The sequence below is a fragment of the Rhea pennata genome, chromosome 27, assembly GCF_028389875.1.
Source record: "Rhea pennata isolate bPtePen1 chromosome 27, bPtePen1.pri, whole genome shotgun sequence".
In the NCBI taxonomy this organism is placed as follows: domain Eukaryota; kingdom Metazoa; phylum Chordata; class Aves; order Rheiformes; family Rheidae; genus Rhea; species Rhea pennata.
Genome location: NC_084689.1, coordinates 1,747,807 through 1,764,297, shown reverse-complemented (window position 1 = coordinate 1,764,297; position 16,491 = coordinate 1,747,807). Strand labels below are relative to the sequence as shown.

The following is a 16,491-nucleotide window of genomic DNA, read 5'->3' as shown; positions in this document are numbered from 1 at the left end:
GAATTCTCCACCCTCGGCTACATGAGAACTGGAAAAAACACAAGCTGCATCTAGAAGAGGTCTTGTACCTTGTACTCTATGCACATCTGGCAAGAGACAGGGAGGCAGCATAGTCTTTTGCTTAGAGATTTTACTGATAGAGAACCCAAGTTTTTTTCCACACAAGAAAATACGTATTAAAAACAAAAGTTTCAGACAAAATTCTTAGTGTTCAAAGGCCTTTAACAAAAGCAGCTGCAGTGTCTGAATTTTCACTGCATCTCAGAAATAAATTTAGATCGACTATTCAGTACATAAGCTGATTCATGATATTCTTGGGATGGAGATGTACCATAAAGTTTATAAAAAAGCATTAAAAACATATGTAAAGTGTTTTCAAAGCTTAAAGAATAACGGGAAAGGAGGAGACAATAGAAAAAGAAAATATAAAAAGATGACTCAGAAACTTCTAACAAAGCATCAGATCTGACACTTGTACTCTCTATGGTCAGTGACAAGTCATTTCACTTCATATGTAAAATGAGGATAAAATCAACCTCCTGTGGCACTGGGAGACTTAATTAGTTGCTATTCATGGATTAGGCAGAAAGTCTGAAGGTGAAAGCACTAAATGCTAAGTATTATTAGCTTCTGAAGTATTAATTTCTGTAATTGGGCAACTCCGACATTACAAAAAAGTGGATCAGTATCATTTTTAGAAATAAATTTATTTTTTATGATTCTATCATGCCAAAAAAAAAGTACCCAAACAAGGAATTTTGTTTTTAGAAGTAGTAACTGGAAACACATTTATATAATATACAATCCAGCTTGTCACGTTGAACTCTGAGCTTCTGACTCCTACCCAAATTTAGATTCCGTATTAACAGGAAACATGTTATCTTCAACCAAACAACTCTGCGAGTTGCAAGCTCCCGGAGCTCCCTGTAAAACTTGCACTGTGCTCTGCATTAGGGCTGCACTTCCTTTCTGAGGAAAAGCTCACAAGTGGTATTGATTCATTAACAGAAGACACGTTTGCCCGTGTGGCTGAACTTTTCCTCACACAGCCTGATCCCTCTGTGGCCAGTCCTGGACTTCCCAAGCTATCTGCATTGGCTGTTCTTGAGCCGGTTTCTCTGCTCTTCCAAGGTAGAGATAAATGCCCCTTGTAGAAGTTCCAAGTCAACAAGAAAGAAAAAAGAAGAGCAAAACCACCCCCCAAAAGTTTTAAAACAAGCTTCTCTTTCTGGTTGTCCATGGATTTCTGTTTTGCTGCTTCCTTCAGTAAAGAAGTTGATACTGAAGACTTAAAACTCACAGCTGCTGTTTCATTAAGTGTGTTTGTCGTCGCATTAACATTTGCATTGTTTGTCTTTTGTTGGGCATAAAGGGCATAGCTGGCCACAGTGATAAAGAATTCTTTCCCTTTGGTTTTCTCTATTGAGAGACAATCATAGAATCCAGCCTCATCCATTGTCACATTAAATATTACTATTCCTCCATCATAGAGGAAGTATTTAGAGTCCTCAGCCTGAAGTCTGCTCCCATTAAACATCCACACTACTCTTGCCAGATTTGACAGAGGAACACATTTGAGATGAACGTTATTTCCAAGGGTAAATAGACATTTCCTCACGCTATTTTCTGAAATTATTAAGATTATTTTTTAATTAAGAGCAGGGGTGGTTTAGTTTAACTTACAAAACCAAATATATAACCATCAAATTCAATTCACTAGTCTGACAATGGGTAACTAATAAGTATGGGGTAAAGACAAAGAAAAAGAAATACCGTTACTAACAGGTCTGACCACCTCCCAGTGAGAAATAAGGGCAGAAACCACATCTTGCTGCCTTTATTACCACTGGCAACTAACAGAATGATTACAGAACTACAAATTGAAGACTTCCAGAATTTAGTCTGATTTTGTCTCACTTGTATATATACCCACCCATAAATAAATTCAGCTTTGTATGTCTAAACATTTATATTGATAAATGACATATCTTCAAGAAAAATGCTTTAATGGTTAGATGCAACTGTACTGTGCGTATTTCAGCTAAGTGTTACCTAACTGTCCCACTAATTATTTTCATCTGTAGTGCAGTCTAAAACATACAAGACTAAAGACAACTCTGACTTTAAAAAGACGTAAGGTGAGAGAAACATGCTGTCATTGAAGAAAATAAGGTATCTTGCCACTAATTAATAAGTCACTAAATAGTAAGACTAGATCACACACCTGTTAATCTACATTAAAAGAAATTAATTTCCCAATCCCATTAAGATAATAAAAAGTCATCTTAAATGGCTGCTAACACATAGCCTTATTTTTAAATGTACTTTTGAATAGCATTTGTTGCGTATCTGATAGATACTGATAGAACAGTATCCTGAAGCAGTGACAGGTTTAATAGGAAGGCTGATGTAACAAGTGATTTTTGGGTGTCGAGGAGATATCAATAACCTCAAATGGGTCACATTTATGCTTCCCTTGAGAGCAGTAGTTTCAATCAGAACAAGAGTATTCTGACATCAAGACTGAGGAGATTAAGAATATAAGGCAGTATCAGTGCAGCATAGGTCTTTTTTGTTGTTGTTGTTGGTCTCTCTTACTTCAAAGGTAACAATCAGAATATTTTTAACTGTGTAGTTTTCTGTCACACAAGAACTCCAATGACCACAAATTGAAAGAAAGCACTTTAAATTGTGTAATTTTTTAAAATAAATGTTCACATACCTACACTAAGACAGCTGGAAGCATCTCCATATTTAACACTTTGAATTAAATTCCTGGGTGGGAAAAAAACAGATAAAAAAAAAAACAGAAAAAGGCTTGTATGATACCGTTTTCAGGAATCATCCTAGTTTTGTGTTGCAGACAGTAAGACTGCACTTATAAGCAACTTCCCATCAGGTGTGCAGCTAAAAAACATCTCTCTACTTACTTCATACTACCAGTTTGATTTGCCAGTAGAACACATTCATTAGAAGACTGAGACCATGCGCAATAAGGATCCCGTGCCAAGATGCAATCTAAGCAATATTTATACTGGTGGCATTCAGAAACTGGAAGCTGTACCACTTGGGATTGAGAGCCTGCATAGAGCATTCCCTAGAAATGGAGGAGGCAATTCTTATTTTATAATGGTGTGTGGGATTTTAAAACTGCTATTTTTTTTAATAGGAAGAATTTCTAGTATTTACTAAAAAAACCTGTAAAATAAAAATCTTATAAGAATAGATGATGGTATATAAAAATAGATGATGATAGAAAAAAACAGCTTTGCATAACATGCAAAATAACAGAGTTCCTTTCCTAATTTTTTTAAATTAACATAAAGACTTGTTTCAGTTGTATGTTGATACATAAAAATTTACAGATAAAAAGAGGCATTGTGCTTTTGTTATTAATGAATACATAACAGAAGTAGAATTATGAGACATTTACCAAGTATTTAAGAGCCAAAAGAACAACACAGAAGAGGAGGGCCTGAGGCAAACTATTATAGCAGTCACGTTGCATACGTAGGGACAATTTCTACCTTTTTAGAAGACAGCTGGAGAGATTGTACAGGCTCTGGAGACAGAAACAGTTGTAGCTCTTCCACAATGAACATTTCCCCATCCCAGTTGAAAGCTTTATGCAAATATCCATCGGCTACATAAAACGAAATGTATTTTCAAGGAGAAAATTTATTTAAACACTGCATAACGTTTTAGTTTTAAAATTCATGTCAAAATTAAGACAGAGATTTACAAGCTGTTCTTGGGAATAAGGAATTTCTGAAGCTCTTCAAAACAATTTTAATTTTATTTTAATAAGAGTGAGGTAATGGTTTTTCTCAAGGAGAAAAAGACTCCAAACAATCCCCAAATTTGCACATATCATTACGTTGAGTCTCCTTTGATATGCAAACTTTCTAATGTCCAAAAAATGAAACACATTTAATCTAATTGGGAAGAAAATATTAAACTAGCAAGGCAGCTTCTGCATGTAAAATGTTAAATAAAGTTAATGAATATTTTTACTTTTCAGAAGTCTCAGAAAAAACATTTGGAATAAAATCCATAAAAATCTGAAGCATTTTTTTTACTAAAATAAAAGCACTTACCTGTTCCTAGAAACATAACATCATATGTTTGTTTATCAAGGCCAGTGACTCTGTCTACTACAATCCTGGTATAGTTTGAACCCCTTTTCAGTAGCACTGGCCTATTACCAATTGGATTTACAGAATTATCCATTAGAGGGTGATCTCTAACAAACTGCAAAACTTTGTCAGGCAAGTCAGAGGAAGTGTTATATCCAATACTCCGGGCAAAATTATCAATGCACTAGAAACAAAACATAATGAACATGATTACAATTGCTTTTACGTTTCACTCAGGTATTAAAAAAATACTTTATTTTGTTCTAAACTCACAGCTATTTCTACTTATCTTCACAAAAGAAGAATAATTATTTTCCTTACATGGTAAGCATAACCCCATGTTCTTTGTGAAGCAGAACTGTAAGTAAAGTAGCTTTTCTAGGAATCTTTATATATATCTGTAACAGGATAAGAAGACAGGTACATCTTCACTGATTAAAAATCCTATATTTCTACTGGCAAAAGATGAACTGATAATTTGACACCAAAAAAGAAAATTCAGAAACTGTTCTTTAATTAGAACAAGTAAATTCATATTTACAGCACCAGGACGTGGGACTGGCACTTCTCCCCTGTATACCACCCATTTAACATGGGAATGTTCCACAGTTACTGGTCCTTTGTAGTTTCCTTTGGAGAAGACATCTTGAATATTTTTCATACTGTATGCACAAACAGCTGATGTGTCCAATCCTCCCCTTCAAAAAAAAAAAAAAAAAAAAAAAAGTTATATTGGCTTTTAAATAGAAAGAAAAGCTGTGAAACAACCTGCTCTCCACAGTGTGCACTGCTGTATCTTTTTCAGGATTAGTCAAAAGATATCTAATACTAAAAATACTTCCCTCTGGCAGTTTTCAGGATTCATTAAGTCTAAGCACAGACATTTCTACAAGATTGTATTAAATATATTTTCCTTAAAAATCAAGTAACAGTCCTTACATAAACTGAAATGGCCGAGACAATGAGGTCCTTTTGACCATCTCTTTTAACCAGATAGGTTTCCCCTCCCTCTGGCACCATGCTTCAGACATACACCATTAATTCCACTTGTAATCCTTCTAATTCATCTTGTTGGAAAACACAGTACTTTTCCACTTTGCCTTTAATTTGATGTTTTTCAAAATAACAACAAAAAGTTTAGCGTATGGTTCAGACACCAACCTCACTTCAGTTCCTCCAGGGATATGAAGTGATATACACAAAGTCTTAGTCTTTTTACCATCCCCAAATGAATAAATGTTGTGGTCTTTAAAATGTACATTTGCAATTTCCTATTTTAGCACACATTGCATCCAACATGCCATAACCAGAAACAAAACAGTTGCATAAGCTCCAGTGGGTATAAACTGTCAGGCAAATACTACTGACTGAGCTGCATTCTGAGAATTCTGATGCTTACTATAAAATACAAAATTATTACTTATAGTTATTTTGTCATTGGTAATTTTTGACATACAAAGTTTCAACACACTCTGTCTGGTTTCTCTCATTTGTCAGAGCAGCGAGGAAAAGCTAGTTAACAGTAAAACATGAAAGGAAATAGACTAGAGTTCGGTTTTTATTTTTACAGAACACTATATTAGACAACTAGACCATGACAGATACTGCTTTTGGAACAGAAGACTATTTGCATCTTGAAATGCCAGCTACCTCCTTTAGTGTAATAAAGACCAGAAGAATCTAGGGCTTTCTGTAAGTAATTACATAATTTGATATGTAATTAGTTTTAATTGCTCCGCCATCTGAGCGGAGAAAACATTAACTCTAAATACTTGGCTTAGGAAGAGCTTTAGGTTAGCCTTTAATTGAAGGCTTTGGCCTAGGAACAAAACAACATTTTGTTTCAGAAGATGATAATACTTGCTCATTTGGATCAAGCTGCAAGAAAAACAACTGCAGTCCTTCAAAACACATGGAGTAACTGAATTAAAGACAAATTCTGAGTTAAAGACAAATAGCTGCAATCAGGCCATTAATACTGAAACAAAAACCTTTTACTTGGTTCATTACAAACTTTAGTAGCAGATGCAGTCCTTTATCTCACCATTGTTGGGAAAAAATTCCATAAAAAATGCTGTCTTGCCAGTCTGTTCTCTTAAGTAAAAAGATGTCCTGGATAATATTGAAATGGAAATGTAATTCTGGAATGGAACAGGAAAGTCGAGATTTTAAAAATGACGTCCATCTTCTTTGCAATATGCGTTTTCCACCAAGATCACCCTGAATGAAGGAATAACACCATCACTGTGGAACGTATAAATAAATACATGTAATTTTCATCTGACAGCAGTGCTGTAAGGAAAAATGTAGTTGGCCTTTCAAAACAAATCTAAGGTCAAACCCCCAAAAAACAAGATTTACATGTCATACACAACCACCTGAAGATTTGGTTCTGTTCTAGGAGAAAAAGGAGGAAGCTAGTTTAGAAATAAAGGATGTATGATAGAATTTCTATTGGTGAGACACTGTAGATACCACTGTTAATCATTCAGCTATGAAACTTCATTTGAAATACACTAAACACAGTCTTTATATTACAAATATTAACCTTGCAGATACGGGCAATTCTGGACACCAGAAGCTTGTCATAGAATTCAAATTCAACAGCTGTTTCAGTGAAGAATATATAAATTTTATCATCATCTCCATTTGGGTTAGATACACTTTCCTGTACTATCTCCATATTGACAAAGCTTGGTTCTGAAATACATGAATAGACAAAATATTTTGTTTACAAAAACTTGAAAATGCCAGATATTGTTTTAAAATTAAGCATCTAATTCACCCCTTTTGTGGGGCAGTGGACAGGGAAAGGGCAGGAAAATATTTATGAGTTAGAATCCACCAAAAATTAAGAAAAAAACTGTGCTTTCATAAATGGGAAGAGGCTGTGGTTTGTTTCATCATTGTAGTTCTTACTGACAAACTTATTTTAAATTTTGTCCTTAGTTTAAAAGCTCGCATTCTGGACATTGCAAAATCAATACATATCATACACTATTACATTCTACAGATAACTCACATACCAATAGAAGTTCAAGAGACTGAAATATGTATAATAATTTCTTACCACTTAACCAAGATGTTTTAAATTCTGTTCTTACAGGGTTCCTCATACTGCGAAGTATTATAGGTTCTGTTCCCAAAAAATTATTTGAAGTAGCTGAATAAAATGCACCATCTGTAGAGTTTTGGAAGAAATAACAAAGCATAAACTTATTTTAAAATGCAAAGAAATACCCATAAGAAACAAACTGGGCCTGACATTTCATGTAAGAATAGAATCAGGGTAACAGTAGCCAAAAGCTAAGCTCAGATGAGGAAAACTTTCAGCTTGCATGTCAGTCCAAACATACCTACAAAAAGAGAAGCATACTTCAGGGTCGGTTCAAATGGACATTTTCCTCTGCTGTCTTCAGCTTTTCCTTGCAAACTGATGTTTGTCCTATGGATAACCTACGGTAAGCAAGCATTTTAATAGGATGAAAACCAAAGCCTCCCATGTGCTAAAATGAAATGATCAGCAAACACTTTTAAAGGAGATGATCACAGAACAGAGTTAATATAGAAATGTGAATTTTATGCAAAAAGAAATAACGTTTGGTAAATGCTTTTCTCATCCTTCACACTTTTATAATAAAAGAATTATGAAAGTTTCAAGTTTTTTAAAAGGAATATTTTTAGAAAGGTACTTAAAGATCTGCCATATCATTCTAACATCTGCAGTAAAATGTACTCAAATACAATTACCATATGATCACAAGCTGGGTGATAAGCATTGGTTCCACAAACATATAAGTTAGAGTCATTTATCTTATGGAGCAACAAGATGTAGTTCTGGCATCTTATCTAAAATAGAAAAATAAAAGGAGAGCAAATTTACATAGTTTAGATGGCTTGCATTTGAAAATGTCTGGTGTCTTAGCAGGAAGCAAACAAACTTGTAAAATTCAAATGAAACTACTTTTACTTCTTTTACCAAAAATAAAAAAAAAATAAAAAAACTTGATTCTGTAGCTATTTTTTGTCTTAGTTAACAACTTAGGGAAGGAAACAAAGGTTTTTTCCTACCTTGTCCTTTCCTCTACGAATACATTCCAGCTGTCTTTCCTGCGTAGCAAACCAGTATTCCTATAAGCCAAAAACACATCAAAGTTGGTATGATGCAATTTTTTGCTGAAAAATTATGTACAAAAATAAATAAAAAATGCACCCAACTTTGAATCTATTAGGTGTAAATTAGCATTTCTAGGCGTCTCTGTAACATATACTGCAGAATACCTTGAAGAGATGCTTTGCCTTACTTCAAAAAATGACACTGTAATAAAGTTACAAATCTTAAAATTAGAACACTCTGATATATTTAAAATCAGATCATTAGTGATCCCAAATACATAAAACCACAGGCAAGATATTTTTAAAAAGCAGGCGTGAAATAAGATGTTTAACTTACCCTGGCTATTTCTCTAGAAATATTATTCAAGTCAAGAGCAAATACAGCATCTCTACCTCCAACAAATAAGGTATCAGTTTCTTCATTCACAAGGAGAGTGGAAACATTGGATAATCCTTGTTTCATAAAAGTTTTTATATTTCCAGCTATAAACATAGAGGATAAGTTATTTTAAAAAATGTTTATCTCTAGAATCTCACAGTTATATAATTGAAATTCTAGACTGAAAACTAGTAATAACAAAACAAAAATAAAGTTTATACACATTTCACAAACATTTTCTAAATAATACGAAAATATCTGGATAGATGCACGGATAGTCTTTTCCTACTTTTATATAAGAAAATAAACAATGTATTATCACTAGTAGTTATATGCCAGAACCTCCAGCTACAACAACTAATGTTCAGGCACTCCTCATCGGAATTTGGACAAGAACACGTGTTGCCACTGAGGTGAAACAGTCCATAACATTCTTTCATGAGCCTAAAAAATTCAAGCCCCAACCCTGTGCTATGTTCCTTCATGTTGATTAAATTACTATTTTTCACTTACTCTGGTATTTTACTGTTTTTCTGGGAATGCAGTTCACAACAGATGTTTCTGTCTCTTGCATTAATTGCAAAACAACACAAATGACAAAAGCAGTGCTACCCATTTTCAAAAATTTGACTAGAAATAAGTTCTTTCCAGTTTAAATTCCTTGACATTAAATAATTACAGTCAGCAATTTCTTCATGGTTCTTGAGAAAATCCTGCTAAAGGCCTCCAAAGTTTATATTTGTAGTCTTCAAACACTTTCTGAAACTTGTGAAATCAAAGCAACCTCTTACATTTCTTTCCAATAACTACTTCCAGACATCCTAAAATTGAAAACAGTTTAAGTTCAATGTAATACTTAGTCACCTTCATTTTCATAACAGATGGACAACTATGCCTTTTTAGAAGATTTTGTAGCTATTACCTGTATTGTTGCTATTCAGAATTAGATCCTACTCTGACGACAATTCCAGGCTCATACCAGCAAAGAATTGCTTATGCATCTTTACTTATTCACATTTTTTAATATCTAGTCACCACAAAGGTGAATTAACACTACCTAATTATTTTTTCCTTCAATGTATTTGTTTCTTGACTTTATGCCAAGTCTGAGATTCTCATTTGCAACGTAAGATGTTTCATATTTTCTGCAGGGTATCTAAATATTATTTTACAAAGAGGAAGAACCAGTAAGAACATTTGCAGGTGTCAGCTATTACAAGTACCTAAGAGAAATCATAGCTAAGATTGCCTTCCTTTCTACAGCAATTCACCAGCTTATACATATATGTATATACACAAATACATACATACATATATATAAATATAAATCATGTTAGGAAGAAAGAATTTATATTTTATTAATTTAATTAGAATTAGGTACTCCTATGCCTGAAATCTTGACAGTCTGTCTAAACGAATATGCCTTGTAGGCAATGCTAGAAAATTAATCAAAAATAAAGCTAGGTGGCTGTAATTTATAATTACCAAAACCACAGAGTAAGATTCCAAATATGCTTTTATAAAGACGGGGACCTGTACTCTTTATGTACTTTCATCTTCAGGCAAATGTCAACAGCAAAAGAAACTGTTTGCATTAGCCTAAGCCAAGTAAGATATTGTTTGGCTTAAAGTATTTTTAAATTAGTTGGTCAGGTTAAACACTTCAGAAAGCTATTAAATAGTTTCTGTTAGCCCCTATACTGGAACCCAGGGTGTGATTCTCCACAGGCAGACTTGGCACACCCTGCACGCACACCAAGACTCTTCCACAGCCCACACATACAGGTCTCCCAGGACACAAAAAGAGACTTTTTTCAGTCTTGTTTCACATTTTTCTGCAGTCAGCTTTGTCTACAGCGCCCGGGACCATTGGTCCTGGCAGTAAGGGACACCAGGTGTTAGCGGTTCACCTTCTCCATCACGCGTTTTGTTTCAGCTGGACGAACATTACTCCCAACCTCGGACTCCCGCGGCAGGCGCTGTCCCAGCCCCCTCCTGGGGATGGCATACAGGCACCACGCTTGTGGCGCAGGGGGTCAGGCCGGAGGGTCGGAGGCTTAAGGACGCCCGTGGCTGCAGGATCCCCCAGCTACGCCCGGTCCAGCATCACCCCAGCGAGCCCCACCGCCCCTCAGAAGCTGAAGCGACCAACACCCGCCCCGCTCTCCCCCGGTCCCGCGCGCCCCTAAGATGGCGGCGCCTCCCTCAGCCCCACATCACCTGAGGCGCGACCGTTGGCGCCCCGCGGCTCGCGCGACCGCCGCCGCCCGCGGGCACGCGGCGCCTCCCGGCGGCGCACGCGGGCCCTTGCGGCGCGGCGCGGCGCAGCCTCGCGCTTCCCGCCGGCGCCAGCACGGCCGCGCGCGTGGCGGGCGACGCGCGGCACCGCCGAGCCCCTGAGGCGGCGCGCGGGAAGCGGGGCCCACCTGCGCGCGGCAGAGCTGAAACGGCTTCTTAAAAATACCTATTCAGTATCATCTTCCTTACGGACACGCCAGCTTCCCTCCCTACACGACTTGCTAGATTGAAACCCTAAGAAGAAATTGAGAGAGAAGAAAACCAGTCTCCTCTGCTGCCGTTACTGGTATTTGGCTTTTTGGGAGACCTGGTTTAGCAGAAATACTTCATTTCTCTCAGTATCGATTTGTCTTCTTTGGTATTTATATCCATTTTTGTCAGGGAAATGTGGATGAAAACAAAACTACATCCTTGTAGTGACTTAAGATTTGAATACTGGGATTGAGCAGTAAAATAAAACATGGATTTTTCTGCATTTAACATATGTTAAAATAATTAATATATAGAAGTAATTAGTAATGTATCAAATAAAGCCAGACTTACGGATTTGATTTTCATCTTAGGGTTGTGTAACCTCATAATAGCCTCATCTTTTAGATTTTTTTTTCCAAAAATCTTATTTCCCATCCAAAAACTGTTACAGTTTCTAAAATAGGTCTTGAAAACTGTTCAAAGACAGGAACTTTTATTAACCCCACAAATTAAGTATGCTGTAATTAATTTCAGCCAAAGAGCTGTTTTAAAAATACTTTCTGGCTTTGTATTTTTGTGCTTTGCTACTACTTTATTAGCCCCCTGACAGAGCATTGAAATACTATTTCCCTTTAACTATTGGCCCTTCAGAGCAAGGTTTTGCCTAGGAAGAAATTTTCAGGGAAATGAGCAGAACCTGCTAATGACAAGAATTAGGCACAAAAAGCTGAAGAGAACACACTGTGTGCTAGCACTTTCTTAAACAGCAGTAACTTTATTGCCCACAGATAATGCAAACATTTTCCACACTTGCTGTAATTCAGCAAGTTACCTACTCAACACAGTTCACAAAAACTATTTCTGAAGTACCCTATTGATCTTTGAGCATGTTCTCATTTAGGTGTTTGTTATTGCTCAAACGTACAGTCTGGTTGTGATTGGCCACTCAGTCGTGAGATATGCAGAATGAAAAACGGTACAGGACTTCCAAAAATCCATTTTGAATTATAAAGTGTACCTATTTATAGGACAGAAAACAATCCCAAGTATCAGTATTTGAATTTAAGAGTCCAGACTTTCTTTGGGCACAAAACCAGATGATGTATAGAATGAAATACCAATAGGAAAAAAAAATCACTGTACATTGATTTTGAGAAATAATATCTCAACACAGATTAAGTATTCACACTAAGGATGCTGTAGTGTTTTATAAAAAAATAATAAATAGGAAAAATGTCATTGGTATTACAACAACAATCTTTGAAAGCAAAAGAACGAAAACATCTGTATTAGTCCAACACAATTACTCCAATGTAAAAATACTATGACTGTAGTTCTTTTACTCCATTAGGGTATTTCCCCCAAATTGAGGATCACCTCCTTTCTCTCTCCCGAGAGCAAGTTTCCTTTCTTCTAGAACCAGGTCCTTACATTTAGTCATTTTTTATAAGGAAAAGGAAGAAAAAAAGATATAGCTAGGACTTGAACTTGTCTCAGTAATGCCTGCTATAGCCGTCAGTATAAAAAGAAGGGACATGAGACCTGGCTTGAATCTTTAGCAAATGAACACTCTCACTTTACCTCTCAATAGAAGACTGCTGTACACATGTTAGATTTCAGTCTTGCAATTTTTCCCCTCACATCCTTTCTAAAAAAGAACTGAAATTTAAAGGCAACAGTAAATCACACACATACGTAAAGAGAAAATTTTGCTGTCTTAAACTCAGGGCACTGGGAAAAATTAAAGAGACAACTAATTCCTCAGATGTGAGCAAAGGGCAAAACTCTTGCATTTTGACTGAAGAACAACGGTTTTGGCATTAATGTTGCACATAACACTGTTGCACATGGGTTTCATGCACTGGAACCCATGAATAGTAAGTGATTTAATGGGTATTCTTTACAGAAACCATTTAGCAGCACAGAAATAGAGGGACCTTCCTTCCCTCACACACTGTAAAATCCTGTTTTACACTAAAATAACACTGCATAATCTCAATTCCACTTGTTAGTGCCAAAATGATGCATATCTCTCACAAAGGGCCAAATTCACAAGCAAAACATTTAAATCAGAAATTGTTTAGTTCTACATTTATTGCAGATATTAAAAGATTAACAATGCTAACATGTTTACTTACACTAAAAAGAAATGTCAGTTATCCAATAACATAAGCATCTAATTGTTACTAGCTTAGCACTACTGCCAATTTGCACGGAACAGAAACTAGCAAATTGCTCTACAAGATTAATGGCAAAAAACAACCAAAAGACAGTAGACACCACTGAAGTTAGTTAAAATGTTCACTGAAGATTGCAGTCTTCATGGAAGAGAGCCTGGAACTAAAATAACAGAAAAGAAGCTAGTAAACTTTAAACAAGGCAATGTATCTGCATAACAAATGTTTCACATGTACACGTATTTAAATTTTCAAATCAGAACTGCCTGCAAAAGCAGGTCAAAATAAAAGGAAATTCCTTTTGCAAAAGGAGTGTAAGGTCATCTCTTGGTAAAACAAGATAAAAGTGGCAAATGGTAACCCACTTGAGAGCAACACTGGAATCTCAGCACCAGTGCTGCTCTGCTGCTATCTTGTCCAAAATTAAAGTTTGGCACAAGAAAGATAGACCATACTACAGTCATCCAGGGTAGCAGGTTAAGATTTTCCCAATGTTCATCTTTATTTTCAAGACAGCATTATAATCTAAATTGAATTGCAATGAGAAAGAAAGGTACCATTTTCCAGTCTGGATACCAACAATTTTCCCAGATTGGGAAGTAGGTGTTAGCAAACGCACCCCAAATGGTACTATGCATAACAATCTCAGGTTAAACCAGAACAGCGCAGAATGCTGATCAGGGTCTGAGAAAGTGGATTTCAATGTAGTGTGAAACAACACTTTGCCTTGTGCCATTCTGCAAATACTGCAGCATACAATCAAGAATGCTTCCCAAACATGCATGTGAAATAAGAGGTGAACTGGAAGTTCACAGGGAAGTAAAAAATTGTGAACAGCAACACTGTCAGCTTCATTAATGAAACTAAAAGAAAAGCTAAATTCTTATGAGTGGGTCTGAGAAATAACTCTGGAGCCAACAGTACTAGTTCCAGAGTATCATTCTAAAACAGACTGTGACTGATAGATCTCCTTTTGAAAAGCTTAAGTTTTACACTGTGTAACTGTTAAACAGGCACAGGAAAGGAAAGAGGGGCAGTGGAGAGCACATCCGAATCAGAATTTAACCTGAAAGCATACACTGCCAAGTACTATAATAGATGATCCTAAGAGTAGCCCATGGTCCAAAATGTTCATGGATTTAAGATATATCCAGGCAAATCCTATGAGAAATCTCTGGACTATCAAATGTCTTTAATGAAGTATGATAACCAGATAAACCTTGAGAAACATATCTATATTTATGGTCTTGATGCTTCAACTTCTTCTAATGTAAAGGTGAAGACAAATATGTTCATGAAAAAAAAGAACTTTCAGCATGACATTTTTCCGTATCTGCCATTATGATTTCATTTAGTGATCATGTGCTCCAAAGCAACTAAAACTGAGTGATCGGAAAATTATACTGTGATGTGATACTGTAGTTTTTGGTTTCACAGACCCATATAGCAAAGAAAAATCTTGCATTCACAAACTAAAACTGGTTGTTACAGGCAAAGAAAAGTTCGCTGCTACAGAACGAAAATAAGACACTCCCTTTTAACCATCCAGGTTTTTAACGGAAAGAAAATATAATTTTGTCCTTTAAACAGCAGGCACAGGCAAGTTGATAACTGAACACATTTTCTTGCATATTGTCAGTTAGGAACTTGAGATGTTGCCACGTTACTGTCGGGTGCTATTAGTTGTATACCACAAGCTCTTTGCTTTACAAGAAGCATGGTGCAGGATGAAAACATCAGCAAGGCAGCACTCACTCTCAGCAAGCAAAACATGCGCCAGCTCAAGATAAACTCTCTTTAAAGAGAGCTTCAGTGAAGTATAACGCTCAAGTGAAGACTTGACTAGTCTTTAGAAAGGTAATGATAGAGAAGGAGTATGCTAAAAAGTGGGATATTAAATTGTCCCTTTCAGTAATCCAGTCAGATTCCTTATTGATATGCAAGTCTGAAAAAGATGAATGATCAGACCTGGAACATTTATCTGTTGTAACACTGCTAAGTCTTTCATCAGGAAGTTAGGTAATGCTTTTTTATTGAAGCAGAGTAGATTAATCCAATCTTCTTTCAGTAAATTCTAGAATAATCCCTTAAATTTACAAGCTTTTTGTCTTATTTCTTGGGATTTACTCAATAAAAGAACTTCTACAAAGCAAATATTTAACAGAAATAGAAATGACTCTCTATACTGATGGTCTTATACAACTGATGATCCACTTCCAGATGATTTCTGAATGTCTGACTTCCAAGTATTTTCTTCAGTATTTTCTGCAGACACATGAATTACATCTGTTCATGGCTTAAACTTCTTTGAGAAGGAAAGAAATTATTGAAGAATTTGTTGAACAAGAGCTGCAAATTTGTCTAAAAACGAGAAGTACACTTAAAATGTGTACTGCTTGTTTGTTACAATGAAAAAACTTAGCAGCTGAGGTTTTCAAGCAAGAGTTTAGTGTTCTCAAACTTGGATGAACCGTTTTTCCATCCTACACTCAAAGCAGAGAATTCTATATAAAATAAGCATGCAGGTAGAGACTGTTCTTAAAATTGCTGTACGGAAGAAAGGATTCTGCTTTCCACAGATTCCAGAAGTAGATCAAAAGATTAGCCCATCAACAAAATTTAGTAAAATAAAAACTGAACTGCCTTGCAGTAAGATCTGAATTTAAGAAGGTTCTTGGCTTCAGAAAGGAATAGAGCCGAAGCAGGATAGTCACATTTTTTAAATGTTGCTTATTCTGTTTGAAGAGAGCCATCTCATCATGTAACAGGCAAACTTGGCCAAAGAGAGAGGTAAACAGGCACTTCCGAGAACAAATCAGTTGTTTCTTCCTCAGAAGATGACATCCAAGTTGTTAGCTTGCACAATTAAATACAAGACTAACTTTAATCTTGGAAAATGTTTCATACGTCAGTATTCAAGTCCAATATTATAGAACAAAGCGTTCTTCATACTGGCATACTCTGCTGAAGATCTTTCACACAGCAGCCTTTGCATATCCGTGCACTTTCTAGCGAGCGAGTCTCTTATGTCAAACCTAGAAAGTAAGATTTGGGGGTAATTCAGAAGTTCAAAGTAGGTCTGGATTTTCACGAAAAGTAAGAAGCCAGATATATTCATGGAAACAGTAATATTTTCTTGGTAAAGGAAGACTTAAAAAACCCTGGTATTTTAATGTTTGCAGGAATTCATAAA

At 36.0% G+C, this 16,491-nt stretch overlaps 3 protein-coding genes across 6 annotated transcripts in view; all 3 read right to left on the bottom strand.

Moving 5' to 3' along the window:
- Positions 1 to 50: 50 nt before the first annotated feature.
- LOC134151751 (semaphorin-4D-like) lies at positions 51 to 4,730 on the bottom strand. The gene is made up of 7 exons (XM_062596575.1): positions 4,683 to 4,730; positions 4,098 to 4,320; positions 3,528 to 3,643; positions 2,931 to 3,097; positions 2,723 to 2,775; positions 1,475 to 1,626; positions 51 to 86 (listed from the first exon to the last, which is right to left on the bottom strand). The coding sequence occupies exons 1-7, from the start codon at positions 4,728 to 4,730 to the stop codon at positions 51 to 53; spliced, it is 795 nt and encodes a 264-aa protein (XP_062452559.1).
- LOC134151490 (semaphorin-4C-like) lies at positions 4,229 to 8,666 on the bottom strand. Its single transcript, XM_062596052.1, has 7 exons — positions 8,590 to 8,666; positions 8,208 to 8,267; positions 7,887 to 7,985; positions 7,493 to 7,592; positions 7,241 to 7,317; positions 6,181 to 6,277; positions 4,229 to 4,834 (listed from the first exon to the last, which is right to left on the bottom strand). Exons 3-7 carry the CDS (start codon positions 7,887 to 7,889, stop codon positions 4,794 to 4,796), a joined length of 318 nt encoding a protein of 105 aa, XP_062452036.1. The 5' UTR covers positions 7,890 to 7,985; positions 8,208 to 8,267; positions 8,590 to 8,666; the 3' UTR covers positions 4,229 to 4,793.
- SUGP2 (SURP and G-patch domain containing 2) overlaps positions 8,657 to 16,491 on the bottom strand; it is a 20,625-nt gene continuing 12,790 nt past the window's right edge. For 2 of the 4 annotated variants that reach the window (XM_062596049.1, XM_062596051.1), the window contains one exon: positions 11,877 to 13,461. Coding sequence is in view for 1 of the 4 variants with exons in the window: in XM_062596051.1 (XP_062452035.1) it covers positions 13,410 to 13,461 (52 nt within the window). In the remaining 3 variants the exon portion in view is untranslated. Of the gene's footprint in view, positions 8,736 to 11,876; positions 16,334 to 16,491 lie in introns of those variants that run through there. The other 2 variants (XM_062596050.1, XM_062596048.1) reach the window with 2 other exon arrangements.